This window comes from Neodiprion fabricii, chromosome 6 (assembly GCF_021155785.1).
Source record: "Neodiprion fabricii isolate iyNeoFabr1 chromosome 6, iyNeoFabr1.1, whole genome shotgun sequence".
Lineage (NCBI taxonomy): Eukaryota > Metazoa > Arthropoda > Insecta > Hymenoptera > Diprionidae > Neodiprion > Neodiprion fabricii.
The window spans coordinates 20,187,578-20,208,079 of NC_060244.1; the positions used below are offsets into that span (position 1 = coordinate 20,187,578).

Below are 20,502 nucleotides of genomic sequence, written 5' to 3' on the forward strand. Positions count from 1 at the left end.
TTATTATTGTACTTTTATGATGAACACAATTATGAAAATATAAATGAATTATATTGGAAAACAGTTTCATTTATTACTTAATCTTAAAACGCAGATATTTACACTTGATTGATCATCAGAATCGATTTGTATGATCCTGTCTCGACTAATTCGACCCCCAGGAAATGCAGACAACGTACCAAACAGAGCGTGGAACCATCAGCACATGTAAAACGAAAGAAATCTCATTTTGTGAACGTATCTTTAATGCGTTGCTTGCGGCGTATTGGGCCTGCACCTAATCGATTTCTCTTGCAAAATTACGTCGGAATAATGCATGAAAGAATTTATTCCAGCACTTTTCAAAATCGCGAAAATTTTCGCCAAAAATGCAAAGGGTTAGCCTTACCGTTGACTGAACAATATAAAGACAGTTGCCCTAATGGGCTTTGGTGTAACAGCCGAAAATCGTCGTGCGCTTGCGCTCCCTGAGATGTTCCAATGATAGAGTTGAGAACTTATTGCAGAACATCAGAGGGTTCCGGATTTCGACATGCTGCTGACTGCATTCACCTTCCGAGTAACACAGTCTTCGCAATGGTAAGCCCAAGCCAGTACTTAGCCTGTGTGTACTTACCGAGTTGTCGGCGATACAAGAAATTAATGAGAATAAATTTCTTCAAACATTCGTAGAAAAACAGTGATTTAATTAAAATATAGGTACCCGAGAGAAGAATGTATACTTAAATCATGAATAATAGTAGATCAGATGTAATAACGAAGCAGAGACCAAAGAGTATACATGTATATTCGGTCCATGTACGATATTCATAAATATGATCTATTTACGATTAATACGTGATGCATTCTGAAAATTTTATAATTTTCGAGGAGACGAACTAGATTACCTGCAACAATGCGTCTATAATATGAAAATAGAAGAATTGTTCATTTCGAAATGGGATTCTATTCGACACGCGCTCGATGTATTCCATAAGATTAACATTCATAATTATTGCAATAACTTTTCACTTGCTCTCTCGATCTTGAATTTTCATAGGCATAGAATCGAAACGCTGTTTTAGCTGGTCGCAAGTGAAGTATTTGCGTTGGGTGGAGGAGCAGAAATGTTTTTCGAAAAGTATTCGGATGGAAAAAAATTCAGAGTAACTGCAATACATCACGGATGCGCTAATTTTGAGCGAGATGAAATGGATGCTTCGTATATGAGACAGTATTTAACGCTGCGTAGTGATTTAAAGACCTAAAAAGGTGATAGGGAAAAAAAGAACGAAGCTTCTTAACACTTCGAGTGTATTTCAACACACATTTGAAAGATAGGAGCGAAATTTTTCACCATCCAACTGTCGCAGAACGACTGCGTTATTAGCTGACCCGTTAACTGAAGGATATATATTTAGTCACCGGCTGACAATGGAAGGGCCTGGCCGCTTGAGTCTGGAATCGGCAGGAGATATAAGGTGTGTATTTCTTGTATGAAATGTGAAAACTAAAATCATTATACATCATATCATATCATCATACATCATACATCATATATCGTACATCATACATCATCATACATAGTATCAAAGTTCGAAACCATAGTTTGGATGTCGGACGTTCAGAAAGTGACGTCACCAATTCAAAATCAGCTAGCCGAATTCCTCAGTCTGGTAACAACCGCGCAGTAGAGCGGACGGATGAGAGTCGCGCTCCGCAAATTTCGAGTACTGGGTTCTCAACCTCCCAGATCCCGCGCTTCGGGTTCGCTGCGTATTTCGAGTACCGGGTTCTCAACCTCTCGGATCCCGCGCTTCGGGTCCGCTACGCGGTGAAACTCGACTTCCAGGATAAGCGCTCCGTGGTTCCTGATTCACGTTTATAATAAATTATTTCAATTCGTTTTCCGCGCAACCCCAAATTCGGTAGCTGTCAGTCCGCTAATAAAATTTCTCGACTTCCAGGATAAGCGCTCCGTGGTTCCTGATTCACGTTTACAATAAATTATTTCAATTCGTTTTCCGCGCAACCCCAAATTCGGTAGCTGTCAGTCCGCTAATAAAATTTCTCGACTTCCAGGATAAGCGCTCCGTGGTTCCTGGTTCACGTTTACAATAAATTATTTCAATTTGTTTTCCGCGCATCCCCAAATTCGGTAGCTGTCAGTCCGCTAATAAAATTTCTCGACTTCCAGGATAAGCGCTCCGTGGTTCCTGGTTCACGTTTACAATAAATTATTTCAATTCGTTTTCCGCGCAACCCCAAATTCGGTAGCTGTCAGTCCGCTAATAAAATTTCTCGACTTCCAGGATAAGCGCTCCGTGGTTCCTGATTCACGTTTACAATAAATTATTTCAATTCGTTTTCCGCGCAACCCCAAATTCGGTAGCTGTCAGTCCGCTAATAAAATTTCTCGACTTCCAGGATAAGCGCTCCGTGGTTCCTGATTCACGTTTACAATAAATTATTTCAATTCGTTTTCCGCGCAACCCCAAATTCGGTAGCTGTCAGTCCGCTAATAAAATTTCTCGACTTCCAGGATAAGCGCTCCGTGGTTCCTGATTCACGTTTACAATAAATTATTTCAATTCGTTTTCCGCGCAACCCCAAATTCGGTAGCTGTCAGTCCGCTAATAAAATTTCTCGACTTCCAGGATAAGCGCTCGGTGGTTCCTGATTCACGTTTACAATAAATTATTTCAATTCGTTTTCCGCGCAACCCCAAATTCGGTAGCTGTCAGTCCGCTAATAAAATTTCTCGACTTCCAGGATAAGCGCTCCGTGGTTCCTGATTCACGTTTACAATAAATTATTTCAATTCGTTTTCCGCGCAACCCCAAATTCGGTAGCTGTCAGTCCGCTAATAAAATTTCTCGACTTCCAGGATAAGCGCTCCGTGGTTCCTGATTCACGTTTACAATAAATTATTTCAATTCGTTTTCCGCGCTACCCCAAATTCGGTAGCTGTCAGTCCGCTAATAAAATTTCTCGACTTCCAGGATAAGCGCTCCGTGGTTCCTGATTCACGTTTACAATAAATTATTTCAATTCGTTTTCCGCGCAACCCCAAATTCGGTAGCTGTCAGTCCGCTAATAAAATTTCTCGACTTCCAGGATAAGCGCTCCGTGGTTCCTGATTCAAGTTTACAATAAATTATTTCAATTCGTTTTCCGCGCAACCCCAAATTCGGTAGCTGTCAGTCCGCTAATAAAATTTCTCGACTTCCAGGATAAGCGCTCCGTGGTTCCTGATTCACGTTTACAATAAATTATTTCAATTCGTTTTCCGCGCAACCCCAAATTCGGTAGCTGTCAGTCCGCTAATAAAATTTCTCGACTTCCAGGATAAGCGCTCCGTGGTTCCTGATTCAAGTTTACAATAAATTATTTCAATTCGTTTTCCGCGCAACCCCAAATTCGGTAGCTGTCAGTCCGCTAATAAAATTTCTCGACTTCCAGGATAAGCGCTCCGTGGTTCCTGATTCACGTTTACAATAAATTATTTCAATTCGTTTTCCGCGCAACCCCAAATTCGGTAGCTGTCAGTCCGCTAATAAAATTTCTCGACTTCCAGGATAAGCGCTCCGTGGTTCCTGATTCAAGTTTACAATAAATTATTTCAATTCGTTTTCCGCGCAACCCCAAATTCGGTAGCTGTCAGTCCGCTAATAAAATTTCTATAACTTTACAATCTTCTCATAATCTTTTTGGTAAAATATATCGATAAAAAAATTATATTAAACCTTATACGGTATTTTTGATTTGTTCTTACGCTGAAAATATTTATTAGCATTCGAGGTATAACCTGAGGTGGTTGAAGGTGGTCGGAGGTGGACGAGGAGGAGGACGAGGAGGACGAGGATTTGTGCTGGGTGAGTAAAACACTTTTATAATATTTGATGGCAATTGTAATTATATTTCATCTGAAATATTACAAACTTGTCACGTTTACAATAAATTATTTCAATTCATTTTTCGTGCAAGCACATATTCAGTAGCTATGAATAATCTTATACAATTTATTATATTATCAATTAATTAATTAATATTCTTATAATATTTAATGGCAATTGTAATTATATTTCATCTGAAATATTACAAACTTGTCACGTTTACAATAAATTATTTCAATTCATTTTTCGTGCAAGCACATATTCAGTAGCTATGAATAATCTTGTACAATTTATTATATTATTAAATAATTGATTATTTACATTAATCCTTACACAATATTTTTGATGTGTTCCTATACTAAAAATATTCATTACTATTCCAGGTATTACCCGAGGTGGTCGGAGGTGGACGAGGAGGAGGACGAGCTGGACGAGGAGGAGGACCAGGTGGACGAGGAGGAGGCGGGGTGGGTCGTGGGAGAGGACCTCTCCTCTCCTCAGAGGAGAGGAGGGGGAGGGGTGGGTCGTGGGAGAGGACATCTCCTCTCCTCAGAGGAGAGGAGGGAGAGGGGTGGGTCGTGGGAGAGGACATCTCCTCTCCTCAGAGGAGAGGAGAGGGAGGGGGAGGGAGAGGTGGGCGGGGAAGGGGAAGGGAAGGGGCGGGAAGGGAAGGGAAGGGAAGGGGGAGGGAGGGAGGGAGGGTGGGCGGGCGGGCGGGCGGGCGGGCGGGCGGGTGGGCGGGAGGGAGGGAGGGTGGGCGGGCGGGTGGGCGCAAGAGGGGGGGGGGGGGTGTACTGCTTTATTAACTCTAACGGCTCGCATCGACATCCGTCCTCCACTCTCTCCCTCCCTCCCTCCCTCCCTCCCTCCCTCCCTCCCTCCCTCCCTCCCTCCCTCCCTCCCTCCCGCCCACCCGCCCGCCCTCCCGCCCGCCCACCCTCCCTCCCTCCCCCTTCCCTTCCCTTCCCGCCCCTTCCCGCCCCTTCCCTTCCCCTTCCCCGCCCACCTCTCCCTCCCCCTCCCTCTCCTCTCCTCTGAGGAGAGGAGATGTCCTCTCCCACGACCCACCCCTCTCCCTCCTCTCCTCTGAGGAGAGGAGATGTCCTCTCCCACGACCCACCCCTCTCCCTCCTCTCCTCTGAGGAGAGGAGAGGTCCTCTCCCACGACCCACCCCGCCTCCTCCTCGTCCACCTCGTCCTCCTCCTCGTCCACCTGGTCCTCCTCCTCGTCCAGCTCGTCCTCCTCCTCGTCCACCTCCGACCACCTCGGGTAATACCTGGAATAGTAATGAATATTTTTAGTATAGGAACACATCAAAAATATTGTGTAAGGATTAATGTAAATAATAAATTATTTAATAATATAATAAATTGTACAAGATTATTCATAGCTACTGAATATGTGCTTGCACGAAAAATGAATTGAAATAATTTATTGTAAACGTGACAAGTTTGTAATATTTCAGATGAAATATAATTACAATTGCCATTAAATATTATAAGAATATTAATTAATTAATTGATAATATAATAAATTGTATAAGATTATTCATAGCTACTGAATATGTGCTTGCACGAAAAATGAATTGAAATAATTTATTGTAAACGTGAATCAGGAACCACGGAGCGCTTATCCTGGAAGTCGAGAAATTTTATTAGCGGACTGACAGCTACCGAATTTGGGGTTGCGCGAAAAACGAATTGAAATAATTTATTGTAATTGTGAACTAGGAACCACGGAGCGCTTATCCTGGAAGTCGAGAAATTTTATTAGCGGACTGACAGCTACCGAATTTGGGGTTGCGCGAAAAACGAATTGAAATAATTTATTGTAAACGTGAATCAGGAACCACGGAGCGCTTATCCTGGAAGTCGAGAAATTTTATTAGCGGACTGACAGCTACCGAATTTGGGGTTGCGCGAAAAACGAATTGAAATAATTTATTGTAATTGTGAACTAGGAACCACGGAGCGCTTATCCTGGAAGTCGAGAAATTTTATTAGCGGACTGACAGCTACCGAATTTGGGGTTGCGCGAAAAACGAATTGAAATAATTTATTGTAAACGTGAATCAGGAACCACGGAGCGCTTATCCTGGAAGTCGAGAAATTTTATTAGCGGACTGACAGCTACCGAATTTGGGGTTGCGCGAAAAACGAATTGAAATAATTTATTGTAATTGTGAACTAGGAACCACGGAGCGCTTATCCTGGAAGTCGAGAAATTTTATTAGCGGACTGACAGCTACCGAATTTGGGGTTGCGCGGAAAACGAATTGAAATAATTTATTGTAAACGTGAATCAGGAACCACGGAGCGCTTATCCTGGAAGTCGAGAAATTTTATTAGCGGACTGACAGCTACCGAATTTGGGGTTGCGCGGAAAACGAATTGAAATAATTTATTGTAAACGTGAATCAGGAACCACGGAGCGCTTATCCTGGAAGTCGAGAAATTTTATTAGCGGACTGACAGCTACCGAATTTGGGGTTGCGCGGAAAACGAATTGAAATAATTTATTGTAAACGTGACAAGTTTGTAATATTTCAGATGAAATATAATTACAATTGCCATCATATATCATAAAAGTGTTTTACTCACCCAGCACAAATCCTCGTCCTCCTCGTCCTCCTCCTCGTCCACCTCCGACCACCTTCAACCACCTCAGGTTATACCTCGAATGCTAATAAATATTTTCAGCATGAGAACAAATCAAACATACCGTGTAAGGTTTAATATAATTTTTTTATCGATATATTTTACCAAAAAGATTATGAGAAGATTGTAAAGTTATAGAAATTTTATTAGCGGACTGACAGCTACCGAATTTGGGGTTGCGCGAAAAACGAATTGAAATAATTTATTGTAAACGTGAATCAGGAACCACGGAGCGCTTATCCTGGAAGTCGAGAAATTTTATTAGCGGACTGACAGCTACCGAATTTGGGGTTGCGCGAAAAACGAATTGAAATAATTTATTGTAAACGTGAATCAGGAACCACGGAGCGCTTATCCTGGAAGTCGAGAAATTTTATTAGCGGACTGACAGCCACCGAATTTGGGGTTGCGCGAAAAACGAATTGAAATAATTTATTGTAATTGTGAACTAGGAACCACGGAGCGCTTATCCTGGAAGTCGAGAAATTTTATTAGCGGACTGACAGCTACCGAATTTGGGGTTGCGCGAAAAACGAATTGAAATAATTTATTGTAAACGTGAATCAGGAACCACGGAGCGCTTATCCTGGAAGTCGAGAAATTTTATTAGCGGACTGACAGCTACCGAATTTGGGGTTGCGCGAAAAACGAATTGAAATAATTTATTGTAATTGTGAACTAGGAACCACGGAGCGCTTATCCTGGAAGTCGAGAAATTTTATTAGCGGACTGACAGCTACCGAATTTGGGGTTGCGCGGAAAACGAATTGAAATAATTTATTGTAAACGTGAATCAGGAACCACGGAGCGCTTATCCTGGAAGTCGAGAAATTTTATTAGCGGACTGACAGCTACCGAATTTGGGGTTGCGCGGAAAACGAATTGAAATAATTTATTGTAAACGTGAACCAGGAACCACGGAGCGCTTATCCTGGAAGTCGAGAAATTTTATTAGCGGACTGACAGCTACCGAATTTGGGGTTGCGCGAAAAACGAATTGAAATAATTTATTGTAAACGTGAATCAGGAACCACGGAGCGCTTATCCTGGAAATCGAGAAATTTTATTAGCGGACTGACAGCTACCGAATTTGGGGTTGCGCGAAAAACGAATTGAAATAATTTATTGTAAACGTGAACCAGGAACCACGGAGCGCTTATCCTGGAAGTCGAGAAATTTTATTAGCGGACTGACAGCTACCGAATTTGGGGATGCGCGGAAAACAAATTGAAATAATTTATTGTAAACGTGAACCAGGAACCACGGAGCGCTTATCCTGGAAGTCGAGAAATTTTATTAGCGGACTGACAGCTACCGAATTTGGGGTTGCGCGGAAAACGAATTGAAATAATTTATTGTAAACGTGAATCAGGAACCACGGAGCGCTTATCCTGGAAGTCGAGAAATTTTATTAGCGGACTGACAGCTACCGAATTTGGGGTTGCGCGGAAAACGAATTGAAATAATTTATTATAAACGTGAATCAGGAACCACGGAGCGCTTATCCTGGAAGTCGAGTTTCACCGCGTAGCGGACCCGAAGCGCGGGATCCGAGAGGTTGAGAACCCGGTACTCGAAATACGCAGCGAACCCGAAGCGCGGGATCTGGGAGGTTGAGAACCCAGTACTCGAAATTTGCGGAGCGCGACTCTCATCCGTCCGCTCTACTGCGCGGTTGTTACCAGACTGAGGAATTCGGCTAGCTGATTTTGAATTGGTGACGTCACTTTCTGAACGTCCGACATCCAAACTACGGTTTCGAACTTTGATACTATGTATGATGATGTATGATGTACGATGTATGATGTATGATGTATGATGATATGATATGATGTATAATGATTTTAGTTTTCACATTTCATACAAGAAATACACACCTTATATCTCCTGCCGATTCCAGACTCAAGCGGCCAGGCCCTTCCATTGTCAGCCGGTGACTAAATATATATCCTTCAATTAACGGGTCAGCTAATAACGCAGTCGTTCTGCGACAGTTGGATGGTGAAAAATTTCGCTCCTATCTTTCAAATGTGTGTTGAAATACACTCGAAGTGTTAAGAAGCTTCGTTCTTTCTTTCCCTATCACCTTTTTAGGTCTTTAAATCACTACGCAGCGTTAAATACTGTCTTATATACGAAGCATCCATTTCATCTCGCTCAAAATTAGCGCATCCGTGATGTATTGCAGTTACTCTGAATTTTTTTCCATCCGAATACTCTTCGAAAAACATTTCTACTCCTCCACCCAACGCAGATACTTAACTTGCGACCAGCTAAAACAACGTTTCGATTCTATGCCTATGAAAATTCAAGATCGAGAGAGCAAATGAAAAGTTGTTGGAATAATTATGAATACTAATGTTATGGAATACATCGAGCGCGCGTCGAATCGAATCCCATTTCGAAATGAATAATTCTTCTCTTTTCATATCATAGCTGATCTAGTAATATAAGTAAATAGGATGGTTGGAGGTGTTCGAAAATGGTAGGACATTTGAAAAGTTAAAGTCGACGATGATCCAGTGCATCAATTTTTTCGTTGCAGATTTTCTTTTCTCATGAGGCATAGAGTATTCAACAACGATAATGCAGTCCTTAAAATTCATCATTCATCTCTGTCTGGAAAGCTAATTCGCAAGGCGTGGTATTCTAGATATGTGAAAACTAAGCTAGCCGCACGTGTTTGCATTGTTAGAAAAATACCCGTACTCTACATACACTGTTTCTAATCTTTTGCTACATTTGGTTTAATTCCCATGCTTCCACAGCACGAATAGTCGGAAATGTTTTTAATTATCTATAATAAAACAAGAGAAGTAACAAAGCTTAAATTTATTGATAAAGCTCCAATGAATACATCAATCTGCGGTCGAATTCATTTATTATTTGCACATGACCTTTGTATATCTGATAAATTATTCCTAAATACATTGAAACATATGTATTTATAATGAAATATCATGCAATGGGCTGTATGAACTATAAACTATAATTTCTATCAAATAGCTGCTTTTATGTCAACAGGGCTTTGAGACTCAGTCAAGTTGGATCTCGATTTTTCTCATCGTATGTAGGACATTGGGTTACAAGAACAAATGCGAATTACGAAGAACTCCGTGTTAGAGATAAGGATATTTTAGTTCAAGTATACCTATACACAGAAATCCGTATGTGAATATACTAAAACCTCTGTGTTTATTGTAAAAATCTAGTTTTAAATATGTGTATACATGTATATACGCATGCATAAGTATACATATACATATATACACATACATGTACATAAATAATAGCCAAGAAATTAGAAACACTCACAACTTGTCGCAAATAGAGTAAAACGTAAGGTTAATAATATACAAATTACACAAGCGCACCATAAAACGTGGCAAGGTTAATCCTAGTGCAGTGATTGTATAAACTGAAGAAATATACATTTACATATACATGATATAAATTAATAGACTAGAAAAGAGTATTTAGAGAGCTTATCTAATTCCGATCTTGTCACAATAGATCATTAACATAATCAATATACGGTTAAAGCTGTATTAGCTACATTCACTATTAGAGATAATATTATTTCTCCATTTTTACAGTTATTTAATTTCTTGTACAACAATTTTTCAAACTTCACCGCAAAATGCCCAACGAGTTCTCGTAGTGCAAATACGAGTCTAATTACCTTACAGATGGCATTACATTGATTTTTGCCTCCTCGCGTCGATTTATAAATACAGAGAAATCTCAATGAGAGCTCATTTCTATAAGATTTATTGCAGTGCTATATTCGTAGCTGTACCTGATATTCTATATTATATACTGTCCTAAATTTTAAACACACAGCAGAACAATGGCTGAAAACACAATGGCAAGAAGTGAGGAGCAATCTGCATCTTAATAAATCTTTTCTTCTTTATACGTAGCACAGCGATGTCACGTCGGAGAATATGTACTAGTGGATCGCTAGGTGGGGCACAGAACTGAAACATAATTATGTTGAAAATCTTCAACATCTCTTACAGAAAGTAGGTACGTTGCCAGAACTTATATACCAACAATGAATATTCATAGAGGCTATATTCATAAATACTTACAAAAGTAAGCTAATATTTTACCCGCAATTGCTTATTACTGATAACTTGATATGATAATATCCCCTCCCCCCCCCCCCTCCCCACCCCCCTCACGACCCACCCCGCCCTACTTACTTCTATTCCTATTTCTACATCTTCCCCCGATCCTACTCCTGATGCTGATTCTACTTCATCAAATATTGTAAAAATGTCAAACTCACCGAGCACGAATCCTCGTCCTCCACCTCGTCCAGCTCGACCACCTCCAACCATCGCCAACCACCTCGGGTTATACCTGGAATAGTAATAAATATTCTCAGTATAGGAACACATTAAAAATATTGTGTAAGGATTAATATAATTAATTAATTAATTAATAATATAATAAATTTCATTAGCGCATTTATATCTACTGAATTTGTGCTTGCGCGAAAAATGAATTTAAATAATTCAATGTAAACATGACAAGTTTGAAATATTTTAGATAAAATATAATTACAATTGCCATCAAATATTATAAAAGTGTTTTACTCACCGAGCACAAATCCTCAGCCACCTTCTTCTCCTAGTCTTCCTCGTCCTCCTCCTCGCCGACCTCCGACCACCTTCAACCACCGGCAACCACCTCCAACAACCACCGATAACCACCTCGGGTCCTGCAATATGCCTGCAATAGTAATAAATATTTTCAGTATAAGAACACATCAAAAATATTGTGTAAGGATTAATATAATTAATTAATTAATTTATAACATCATGAATTCTATTAGCGCATTCATAGCTACTGAATTTGTCCTTGCGCGAAAAATGAATTGAAATACTTTGTTTTAACGTGACAAGTTTAAAAAATCTTAGATCAAATATAATTACAATTACTAGTCAAGGACCTGGACAGCCAGAACTACCGAGCGCTTGTCCTGGAAGTCTAATTCCACGAGGTAGTGGACCTGGAGCGCAAAAACTACGGAGCGCAAAAACTACGGAGCGCTTGTCCTGGAAGTCGAGTTTCACTAGGTAGCGGACCTGGAGCGCAGAAGCTACGGAGCGCTTGTCCTGGAAGTCAAGTTCCACCAAGTAGCGGACCCGGAGCGCAGGATCGAGGAAGTAGAGAACCCGGTACTCGAAATCTGCGGAGCGCGATTCTCATCCGTCCGCTCTACTGCGCGGCTGTTTCCAGACTGAGGAATTCTGCTAGCCGATTTCAAATCGATTACGTCAAGAGAAAAAAAATTTTGGGCGACATCCGACATCCAAACTTTGGTTTCGAACTTTAGTACTATGTATGATGATGTATGATGTACGATGTACGATGTATGATGTATGATGTATGATGTATGATGTATGATGTATGATGATATGATATGATGTACAATGATTTTAGTTTTCACATTTCATACAAGAAATACGCACTTTATCTCTCCTGCCGATTCCAGCCTCAAGCGGCCAGGCCCTTCGATAGTCAGTCGTTGACTGAAGATATATCCATCAGTTAACGGGTCAGCTAATAACGCTGTCGTTCTGCGACAGTTGGACGATGAAAAATTACATTAAATTACATCCATATGAGGATCCCGGCTTGAGGTTCAAAGCGCACTTCGCCTCCATGGAGGCTAGGCTAGGAGGTGTCACGAGGACGCTGGCGAAGCTGATGCCAAACGTGAGGGGGCCATCCGAATCCAGGCGTAGGCTATATGCTGAAATGCTATTCCCGGCGATATTGTACGGCGCTCCGGTGTGGGGGGATGTGGCGAGGTCCTCAAAGTAAATTCAGCAGGTGATTACGAGGTGCCAGAGAGGCATATGCGCTAGAGTGGTTGCGGCATATCGCACGGCCTCCTTTGTGGCCGCTTCGATACTGGCCAGGACCCCGCCACTATATCTATTGGCTGATGCGTACGAGCGCACATTTCGTAGAGTGCGCGAACTGCGGTCGACCAGGACCTGGTTCCCGAGCATGGTCAAGGCGATTAGGGAGGAGGAACTGCCCATAGCCCGCGAGCAATGGAGGGTGCACCTCGGAAGTGCGGGACTTCCCAACCGAAAGGCTAAGATTATCCATTCTATCGAACTGGACGGGATGGTTCGACAGGGCACACGGGAGCATGACCTTCCGTGTGACCCAAGTCCTGCCAGGCCACGGGTACTTTGCGGTTTTCCTCGGTGGCGGGACGAGACACCGGCCGGCATCAGCTCCGTGCTTTGGGTCGGCGCTGTGGGTCAGAGGTGGAGTGGAGGGGAGGGGTGCAGGGCAACATGGAATCTGGTGCAAGGATAGGAACGTGAGACGCTAGGTGATAGGTTGACGATAGGGTCGTCCCGGCCATGCCCCTCTTCTTCTTCTTCTTCTTCTTCTGCCTCTCTCTCCTCGGCCCCCGGCCCGAGGGACGGCGGATGGGACGGTCGAGCCGGATCCATCTTCCCCCGGACTCGCACGGGCAGGGTGCTCAATAACGCGAACACGGGGCACCGAGTGGCGGTCTCCATACGCTTGGCAGCTCCGCTAAGCGGAGCTCTCGTCGTAGTGGTAACCGAAGACGTCCCACCAGCGGGCAGGGTCGTCCTTCGCGAAAGGACGCTGAGCATAGGATGTAGCGGTGAGGGCTGGGAGGCGCAACTCCCGAATAGGAGTTAGAGTAAGGTCCGCGCATAGGCACGAAGGAGCTGGGGGGATCCCTGAGGTTATGCCTCGAGCGGTTCCGGGGAATCCCCCCTAATCATACCACAGTGATCGCTGGTTATTTAGTGGGTGCGAGTCCCACACTACCCTGAAGCTTCTTGCGCGAAGCTCCAGGGTGTGCATAAGGCATTTTTACCAGTGATATCAAAAAAAACGGGGGGTTAGCCTTACTTTTTTATTCATTTTTGGGGCCGAAAATTTTTGGTCTCAGATTCGATCTGCATCACCGTTTCCTGACTAATTGGATCCCCAGGAACTCAGAAAACGCAGTGAAAAGTACCTAGAACCAACAGCAGAGGATTGATGAATAAATTTCTTCGTTTTTCGGCTGTAACTTTTTATAGGTTGCTCGCAGCGTGTTGGGACTGCGCCCAATCGATTTCTCTCGCAAAATTACGTTGGAATAGTGCATGAAAGAATTTATTCCAGCACTTGTCAAAATCGCGAAAATTTTCGCCAAAAGTGCAAAGCGATTAGCCTTACTTTTTTGTCTATTTTAGGTCTCAGATTCGAAAAGAGCGTAGGACCAACAACAGACGAATGACAAAGCAAAAACCAACAGCAGAAAAATCGCAAAAATAATGTTTCGTTTTTGCTGTAACTTTTGAGTCGTTGCTCGCTGCTTATTCGGACTGCGTGCAATTGATCCCTGTCGCAAAACGACATCGTCCTAGAGCATCAAAAAGTGATCACAGCAATATTAAGAATCCCCAAAATCTTCACGAAAGATCCAATGGGGTTATACATTTACCCGCACCCAAATCTAACGTTCTTCGATATGGAACCGCTATTAATGATACGAGACACTGAAACTCTTCTTAACTGATACCACTGAACAAGGGATTTCCGTTCACAACGGACTGTCCAAAATTGTGAAGACGCACAATTTACACGTCAATATATTCTGAATAGCGTACACCTCTCAATAACTGACAATAATTTCAGCCTGAAAGATGTCCGGTGTTAGGAAGTTTCACTGCAACTGAATAGTTCAAAAAGAATTACATTTTTCTCATTTCCCTGCCAACCAATAGGAATATCCGAAGTATTGCACACACTCGAATATTCCAGTCAATACTGATTTCAGCACCCCTTTTTCACGTCGCATATTATAATGACGTCAATCATACAACAAATGTACGAGATCGAGTATAGTAAGTTTCATGATCTTCTTCACGCATAACTAAGTAATATACCATTTTCTAAGTGTACAGGTTATTTTGTGAAACATAAAATTTGTTTTTACAATCCGAGTCGAAATAGAGGAGTAAAATAAGTAAATGACTTTCACAATAATCCAGTATCGCATACACAAGTTCATCGTATAATCAACTCTAAATAAAATTAACGAAAGCTACGGTGTAATTTCTGTTATTACGTAAAAAATTTTGTGACCGCCGAAGTATACATCCTTGAAATATTATGAGTTTCAACAGGCTTCGTCGTCAAAATACATAGAAGGCTTACACGAGGTGATAGAAAAATATGAAAACACACACACACCACACATAAATTAAACATCCAATTATAGTGGAACATTTTAGAATCCAGTGAGCTCAGCAAAGGTCGAGTCCATGTCGTCGCAGATGTACTTGTATTTATCCTTTTCCTTGTGCAAATTGTCTGTGTAGAGAAAAACGATTTTTACTCATATTTGCAGGACATGTTCCACGATCGAAAAACTATTCTATTAAAGAACCTTATTCTGTCAATTAGGATCATCATGAAACTGACCTTCACGTATATCCATTTCCATCAAGAAAGCTCTGACAGTTTTTTCTGCTGTTATAGCTCGTTTCTCAGCTTCCTTTAATTTCACCTTCAAAGTCTTTAGCTGACTCTTAAATTCTTCCACCCGTTGATTCGCCTGTCACCCAAAACATATTCATCAACATTTTTGCATCATTCTACATCTTTCATAAACTCTCGGTATAATCTCGTTGACACTGAGATAGCTAAGAAATTACCTTTTCTTCGGAAACCTCCAACGACTTCAAAATATTCCCCACGATGAAAAGTTCGTCTTCCCGCTCCGCTATCTTTCTATGGAGATTAGAAAAATATTCAGATTCTAAAAAAGTAAAAAATCAAATTCAAAATATTGGGTCGGTACTGACGCTTCGCTTGATTTAACCCTGTGCTCCGCAGCTTCCAATTCATCTTCGACCAGGGCTAACTTTTTTGAAATATCATCTGATTTGGAATCGGCATCCTCTGCAATCAATCTAGCTTCTTTAAGTTGAGTTGTCAAATGATCCATACGTTCTTCGTCTAGCTTGTTTCTGTTTTCCAGTACCTTGCAGATTCTACGGAAAAATTGCGGAATTTTTGTATATTTGACCGAGGAAATAACCATATCTAGTCCAATAACCATGTTGAAATTTTTCTTCAAATGATCTTTAATCCAGGAACCATACTAACCTTTTGGCATCATCCGCTGTTTCAGTCGCCTGAGTCAATTTTACCTGAGCTATCAGTCTTCGTTCTTCCGTCTTTTCCAGGTCCATCATACATTGCTGCATTTTTCGATTAAGGATTGCTAATTCCGATTGAGTCTGAAATTAAATAGACACTCGCCTGGATGAATTTAATAGGGGTATCTTCGAATTCTAACGGTGAACTGTGAATATGTGCCTCGACTTTTGGACACATTAATTGTTTAGCCCAACAATGAAGGAATCAATTAAACTAACCAAGATAAATGCCTTCTCCGTTTCCTCAAGGTCTGCGTTAGACTTTGCCAGCTGCGCCGTGCTGATCTCGTAATCGTGCTCCATCTGAAGAAGTTTTTTAGCCAGATCCCGTACTTCATCGCGAAGTTTTTCCTCTCTACGATTCGCTTCTTTTACTTTTTGTTCACACGTGTCAGCTTTGTCCATTGCTAAGTCTTTCTCTACCTTCAAAGTTTGCAACCTCTTCTTGATTGCATTCATCACGAATTGTGAGTTATTTTCGGCTATCGAATACAGTAGAGGATGGTGTTCGTCTTCGAAAATAAAACAATACATTTATTACAGGCACGGTTGAATACATATTAATTATCGAGTTTTGTACAGCTGTAATTACTATAAATAAAAAAGTTTGCAGAACTTCAAAATTTTTTAACTTATGGTAGTTATAAACTAACCGAAACCAAGTAAATTGCTTTTGTTGCCTTTCGTTTCCGTGATTTTCGATACCACACATAAGGGAGAAATATAATATTATTTAATCAAATTCTGAAGAAACCTTTTATTCAAATGATCAAGACGACAACGAACGGGTTACTGCACTCGCTGACCAAAACGAACGATGCTTTATAGAGTACCACAAATGCAAAAGGAAAAAGAGGATCGGTGCTTTACTTAGACAACAAAGAGATTCTTAGACTTCTTCAAGCGCTTTGTCACGCACATTTTGCTTGCGTAGAAAATGTTTCTTATTTAGACAGACTCTTAAGACGGCACAATATGATTGAATATGTTTCGAATTTTCTGATATGTTATAGCTAGGTACTTATACTACCGCAATTCTACCAAATTAATCCATTGTAGTTTTCGTATCTAGACCGTAAAACACGGTTTTACACCCCGAGTGGTCGGCGTTATCAGACAAGGGTGTAAATCCATAAATCGTTACGCTCTTGATACGAAAAATCATTTACATCTCAGAAAATTCACCATTGTTGAGAAATTGATAAATTGTATTCCGTTGTTCAAATGTATAATAATCAACTATTGCAAGATTCCATTTCTTCGGTGATCAACAGCAATCCATAATAATGAATTTTCAATTTCCGATTTAGCATCGTGATGTAACAAGATTTTCCGTTTCATACGGCCAGCTTCAATTCAACAGTCCATTTGCTCATCAATACAGTTGCGTGTCTTGACTGTACTCATAACCAGTTCCGTCATATGCGTTTGTACGTGGTTAGAGTGTTGTAACTAAAAAAAATCGTGGAAAAACTTCTACAATGGTTCCTGAACAGGCAGTGAATTCATAACATACTTATCTAAGCTAATTAACAAAAATAATATACTAATGGTACTATAACTTTACCCACCAGTAATGAATATGCGTCTGATGCAGTTGAACTCACAAGTGCGGTGGCAACGAATTTGCGCAGAGCCCATAAAGTAACTACAGATTCGATGTACTTTATCATAATTAATTTATAATAATACAAACGGGGATATCACGCATTGTACTCAGTAACAATAAGTAAAATACCGGACGATATGTGAGAAAATTATTAAAAATATTGTCCTTCCGTAGAGTAGCAAATAAATTTGCAAAAGAGTCAAATTATATATTTACTTTTATTTAGATTCGATGATTTTTAAGTGTGTATATATATTATACATCTATATATTTAATATAATCAATAATAATACACAAAGAAAAATAATTTGAAGATGTTGAAGGTTCTGTTTCGTGTAGTCGAGGGATCGTATTGCTGAAAAATAAACGAAATTGTGAAGTATCGCTATTCGGTTGAGTAACACCTTTTCTTAATGAAAATAGCTTGACATTAACGTTGACATTAAGTAATCAAACGCACAGCAGTAAGCATAGTAGTTGCATTCTTCATGAATGAATTAACTACTAAATAAAGCATAGCTGTTGGTTACTTTTAAAACTGAAACCCCGATGTAGGTGATATTCTCCAGCGAAGCCAATGATAGCGAAATTGTCAAGCGATAAAAAAAATACAAGATGTATTTAAGCAGGCGTAGGCATTGCGTTGCGTGTTGCCTCATAGAAAATAACAATAAACGTGATATATGGAGAGAAAAAATTAATATCCTGTCATCTCGGCGAAAGTTGAGTCTAAGTCGTCACAGATGGCTTTGAACTTTTCCTTCTCTCCTCTCAGTTCGTCTGGAATGCAGAAATTCGATTACTGAATATCGCTGTGTACCGATCGTTTAAAAACTCATCATCCAAATTTTCGCATACACGCGATTCCCAATATCGGAATACGGAAATTCTTTTGCGAAGATTTAACAAAACATTCCGGAAAATACCTTCTTTCATTTCAACATCCTTCAACAACATTTTTACGGTACGTTCTGCACCGATCGCCCGCTTCTCAGTTCCCTTAAACTTTGCCTTTAGTTGCTTCAACTGTATTTTCAATTCCTCCACTCTTTGATTGGCCTGAAATATTTTTCATTCGTCAACTTGCAGATTCACGAATCACAGGGTCGCAAAACTCGTACGATTGTCTGATCAGTGAACGCAAAATACATATATCGGTATGACGTACCTTCTCTTCAGAGACCTCGAGTGACTTTACTATGTTTTGTACAATGAACAGCTCATCTTCTCTCTCTACAATTTTTCTACGGCAGAAACGTTGAAATTAAATCTGACAATTCATGCTGATTGAATAAACTATAAATATTAATTTCTCTATCAAAGTGTCGGAATGCTTCAAAATCAATACTAACGCTTCGCTAGTCTTCACTCTCTCCTCGGCGGCTTCCAATTCTTCCTCAACAAACTGCAGTTTCTTTGAAATCTCGTCGGATTTTTGGTCCGCATCTTCAGCCAGTAGTCGCGCATCTTTTAACTCTGCCGTCAACTTCTCCATGCGCTCTTCGTCCAGCCGACTCCTGTCCTCCAATACTTTGCACATTCTGTAAGAAAATGGAAAGGCCAATAAGTGAAGCTGAATCCCCGCACATCTTGAACTTTATTACTTTGTATCTACAAACCAGAAACCAAGAATTACCTACCGTTTGGCATCATCCGCTAATTCGGTTGCCCGCGTCAATTTTATCTGGGCTGTCAAACGCGTTTCCTCTCTTTTGTGAAGATCCTGTTCAATCTGCTGGACCCTCCTCGTCAATCCGGACAGGTCCTGCTCCGCCTTTTAATACAGCAAAATTTCATTTAAAAAAATTACAATCCTAATTCTGTACACGTGAAAAGAAGTACTCAACTTGGTACCACGCAGTTGGATTTATACAGAATTTATGTAGATGTACTTACCTTCGAAAAGGATTTTTCGCACTGCTCCAGGGCCTTGGTAGATTGCTCAAGGTTGGCTTTGCTGATAGTGTAATCACGCTCTAGCTGTGCAAGACGCTTGCCCAGGTCTCGGACCTCGTCGTTTGTTTTTTCGGCACGTAGATTTTCCGCCTTTGCCTTGTTCTCGTTAGTTTCCACCTTTTCACTAGCGGCCTCCATCTCCAGCTTCAGAGCTGCAATCTTCTTCTTGATCGCGTCCATTGTGGTGCCTGCTTTCTAATCTCTTAGCGTTTACGGAAATTGATACCAGCGTTGTTCCTCTGACGCTGGAAATGTTACTTGACTTATTTCCAGAGTCGGTATTTTTCAACTTTGCCGGTATAAAATAGTCTCGAGCCTAGGATATGTTGAAACACGTCTAAAGGTGCGGTAATCACTTGCCCAGGATAATATTGCCGTTTGTTGGAAACGATACTATTGAAATATTATATAATACACTTTGGGGGAAAAATGAATAGCCAATGAACAGAAATCGGAGTTTCAACACATTCGTTATTATTTCCATTAACCCGATTTTACGGAAGACCCTAAGTTGAGATCGAAGCTATCTTTGGTATCTATAAAGAAGCCGGAAAAGGTTTTTTGAAAAGATGCGATTTTGTGACAAACTTACTTTTTGCGAGGAGCTGGACCTCAATGGAGAATTCAACACACCCGGATGCCTTCCGATGCTAAGCTAAAATAAAACTAAACGATACGAAGATGCAGCAACGGCATAAGGCTCCTCGGGCGATCCAAACCAATCCGATCCAATTCTATAATTGCTATGCGTCTTGGCTGTGATCCCGATTTCCTCTGGGCTCGTTGCCGGTCAACCCTCGTCGCTGCACTAAAGAACCGAAATGCGATCTCCACCTCCCCATTCTATTTTAGGCCAAAGGAATCTTAGTACTCTTTAAACACGATGTCGAATCTCATTGTAAACAGCGACAAATGATTTGGAATCGAAATAAGAACTGAGATAAAATATTATCGAGAGTATACATATATATCCTACCTTATATGGCAATATGTACGGAAAGTTAACGTTCAAGATCGCTCGCATCGCATTTATCCCACCAGTACCACATGTTCGATCTACGTGCATCTCAATATTAACGCTAAAGAAAGACTAATTTTGGGAATATGTCAATTACACAAATAATACCAGCTTTTGCATTCAACGGTCTATTATGTGATACGTAGTATATAGTTCCGTATT

General features: G+C 40.9%; 2 protein-coding genes across 2 annotated transcripts; both read right to left on the reverse strand.

Moving 5' to 3' along the window:
- Positions 1-14,773: 14,773 nt before the first annotated feature.
- Positions 14,774-16,545, reverse strand: LOC124184300 (tropomyosin-2-like). The gene is made up of 7 exons (XM_046573847.1): positions 16,512-16,545; positions 15,977-16,269; positions 15,705-15,838; positions 15,401-15,589; positions 15,251-15,326; positions 15,018-15,150; positions 14,774-14,906 (listed from the first exon to the last, which is right to left on the reverse strand). The coding sequence occupies exons 2-7, from the start codon at positions 16,214-16,216 to the stop codon at positions 14,824-14,826; spliced, it is 855 nt and encodes a 284-aa protein (XP_046429803.1). The 5' UTR covers positions 16,217-16,269; positions 16,512-16,545; the 3' UTR covers positions 14,774-14,823.
- A 1,075-nt stretch (positions 16,546-17,620) lies between these two features.
- On the reverse strand, positions 17,621-20,116 carry LOC124184290 (tropomyosin-2-like). Its single transcript, XM_046573829.1, has 7 exons — positions 19,915-20,116; positions 19,263-19,567; positions 19,007-19,140; positions 18,719-18,907; positions 18,535-18,610; positions 18,293-18,425; positions 17,621-18,146 (listed from the first exon to the last, which is right to left on the reverse strand). Exons 2-7 carry the CDS (start codon positions 19,500-19,502, stop codon positions 18,064-18,066), a joined length of 855 nt encoding a protein of 284 aa, XP_046429785.1. The 5' UTR covers positions 19,503-19,567; positions 19,915-20,116; the 3' UTR covers positions 17,621-18,063.
- Between the last annotated feature and the right edge of the window lie 386 nt (positions 20,117-20,502).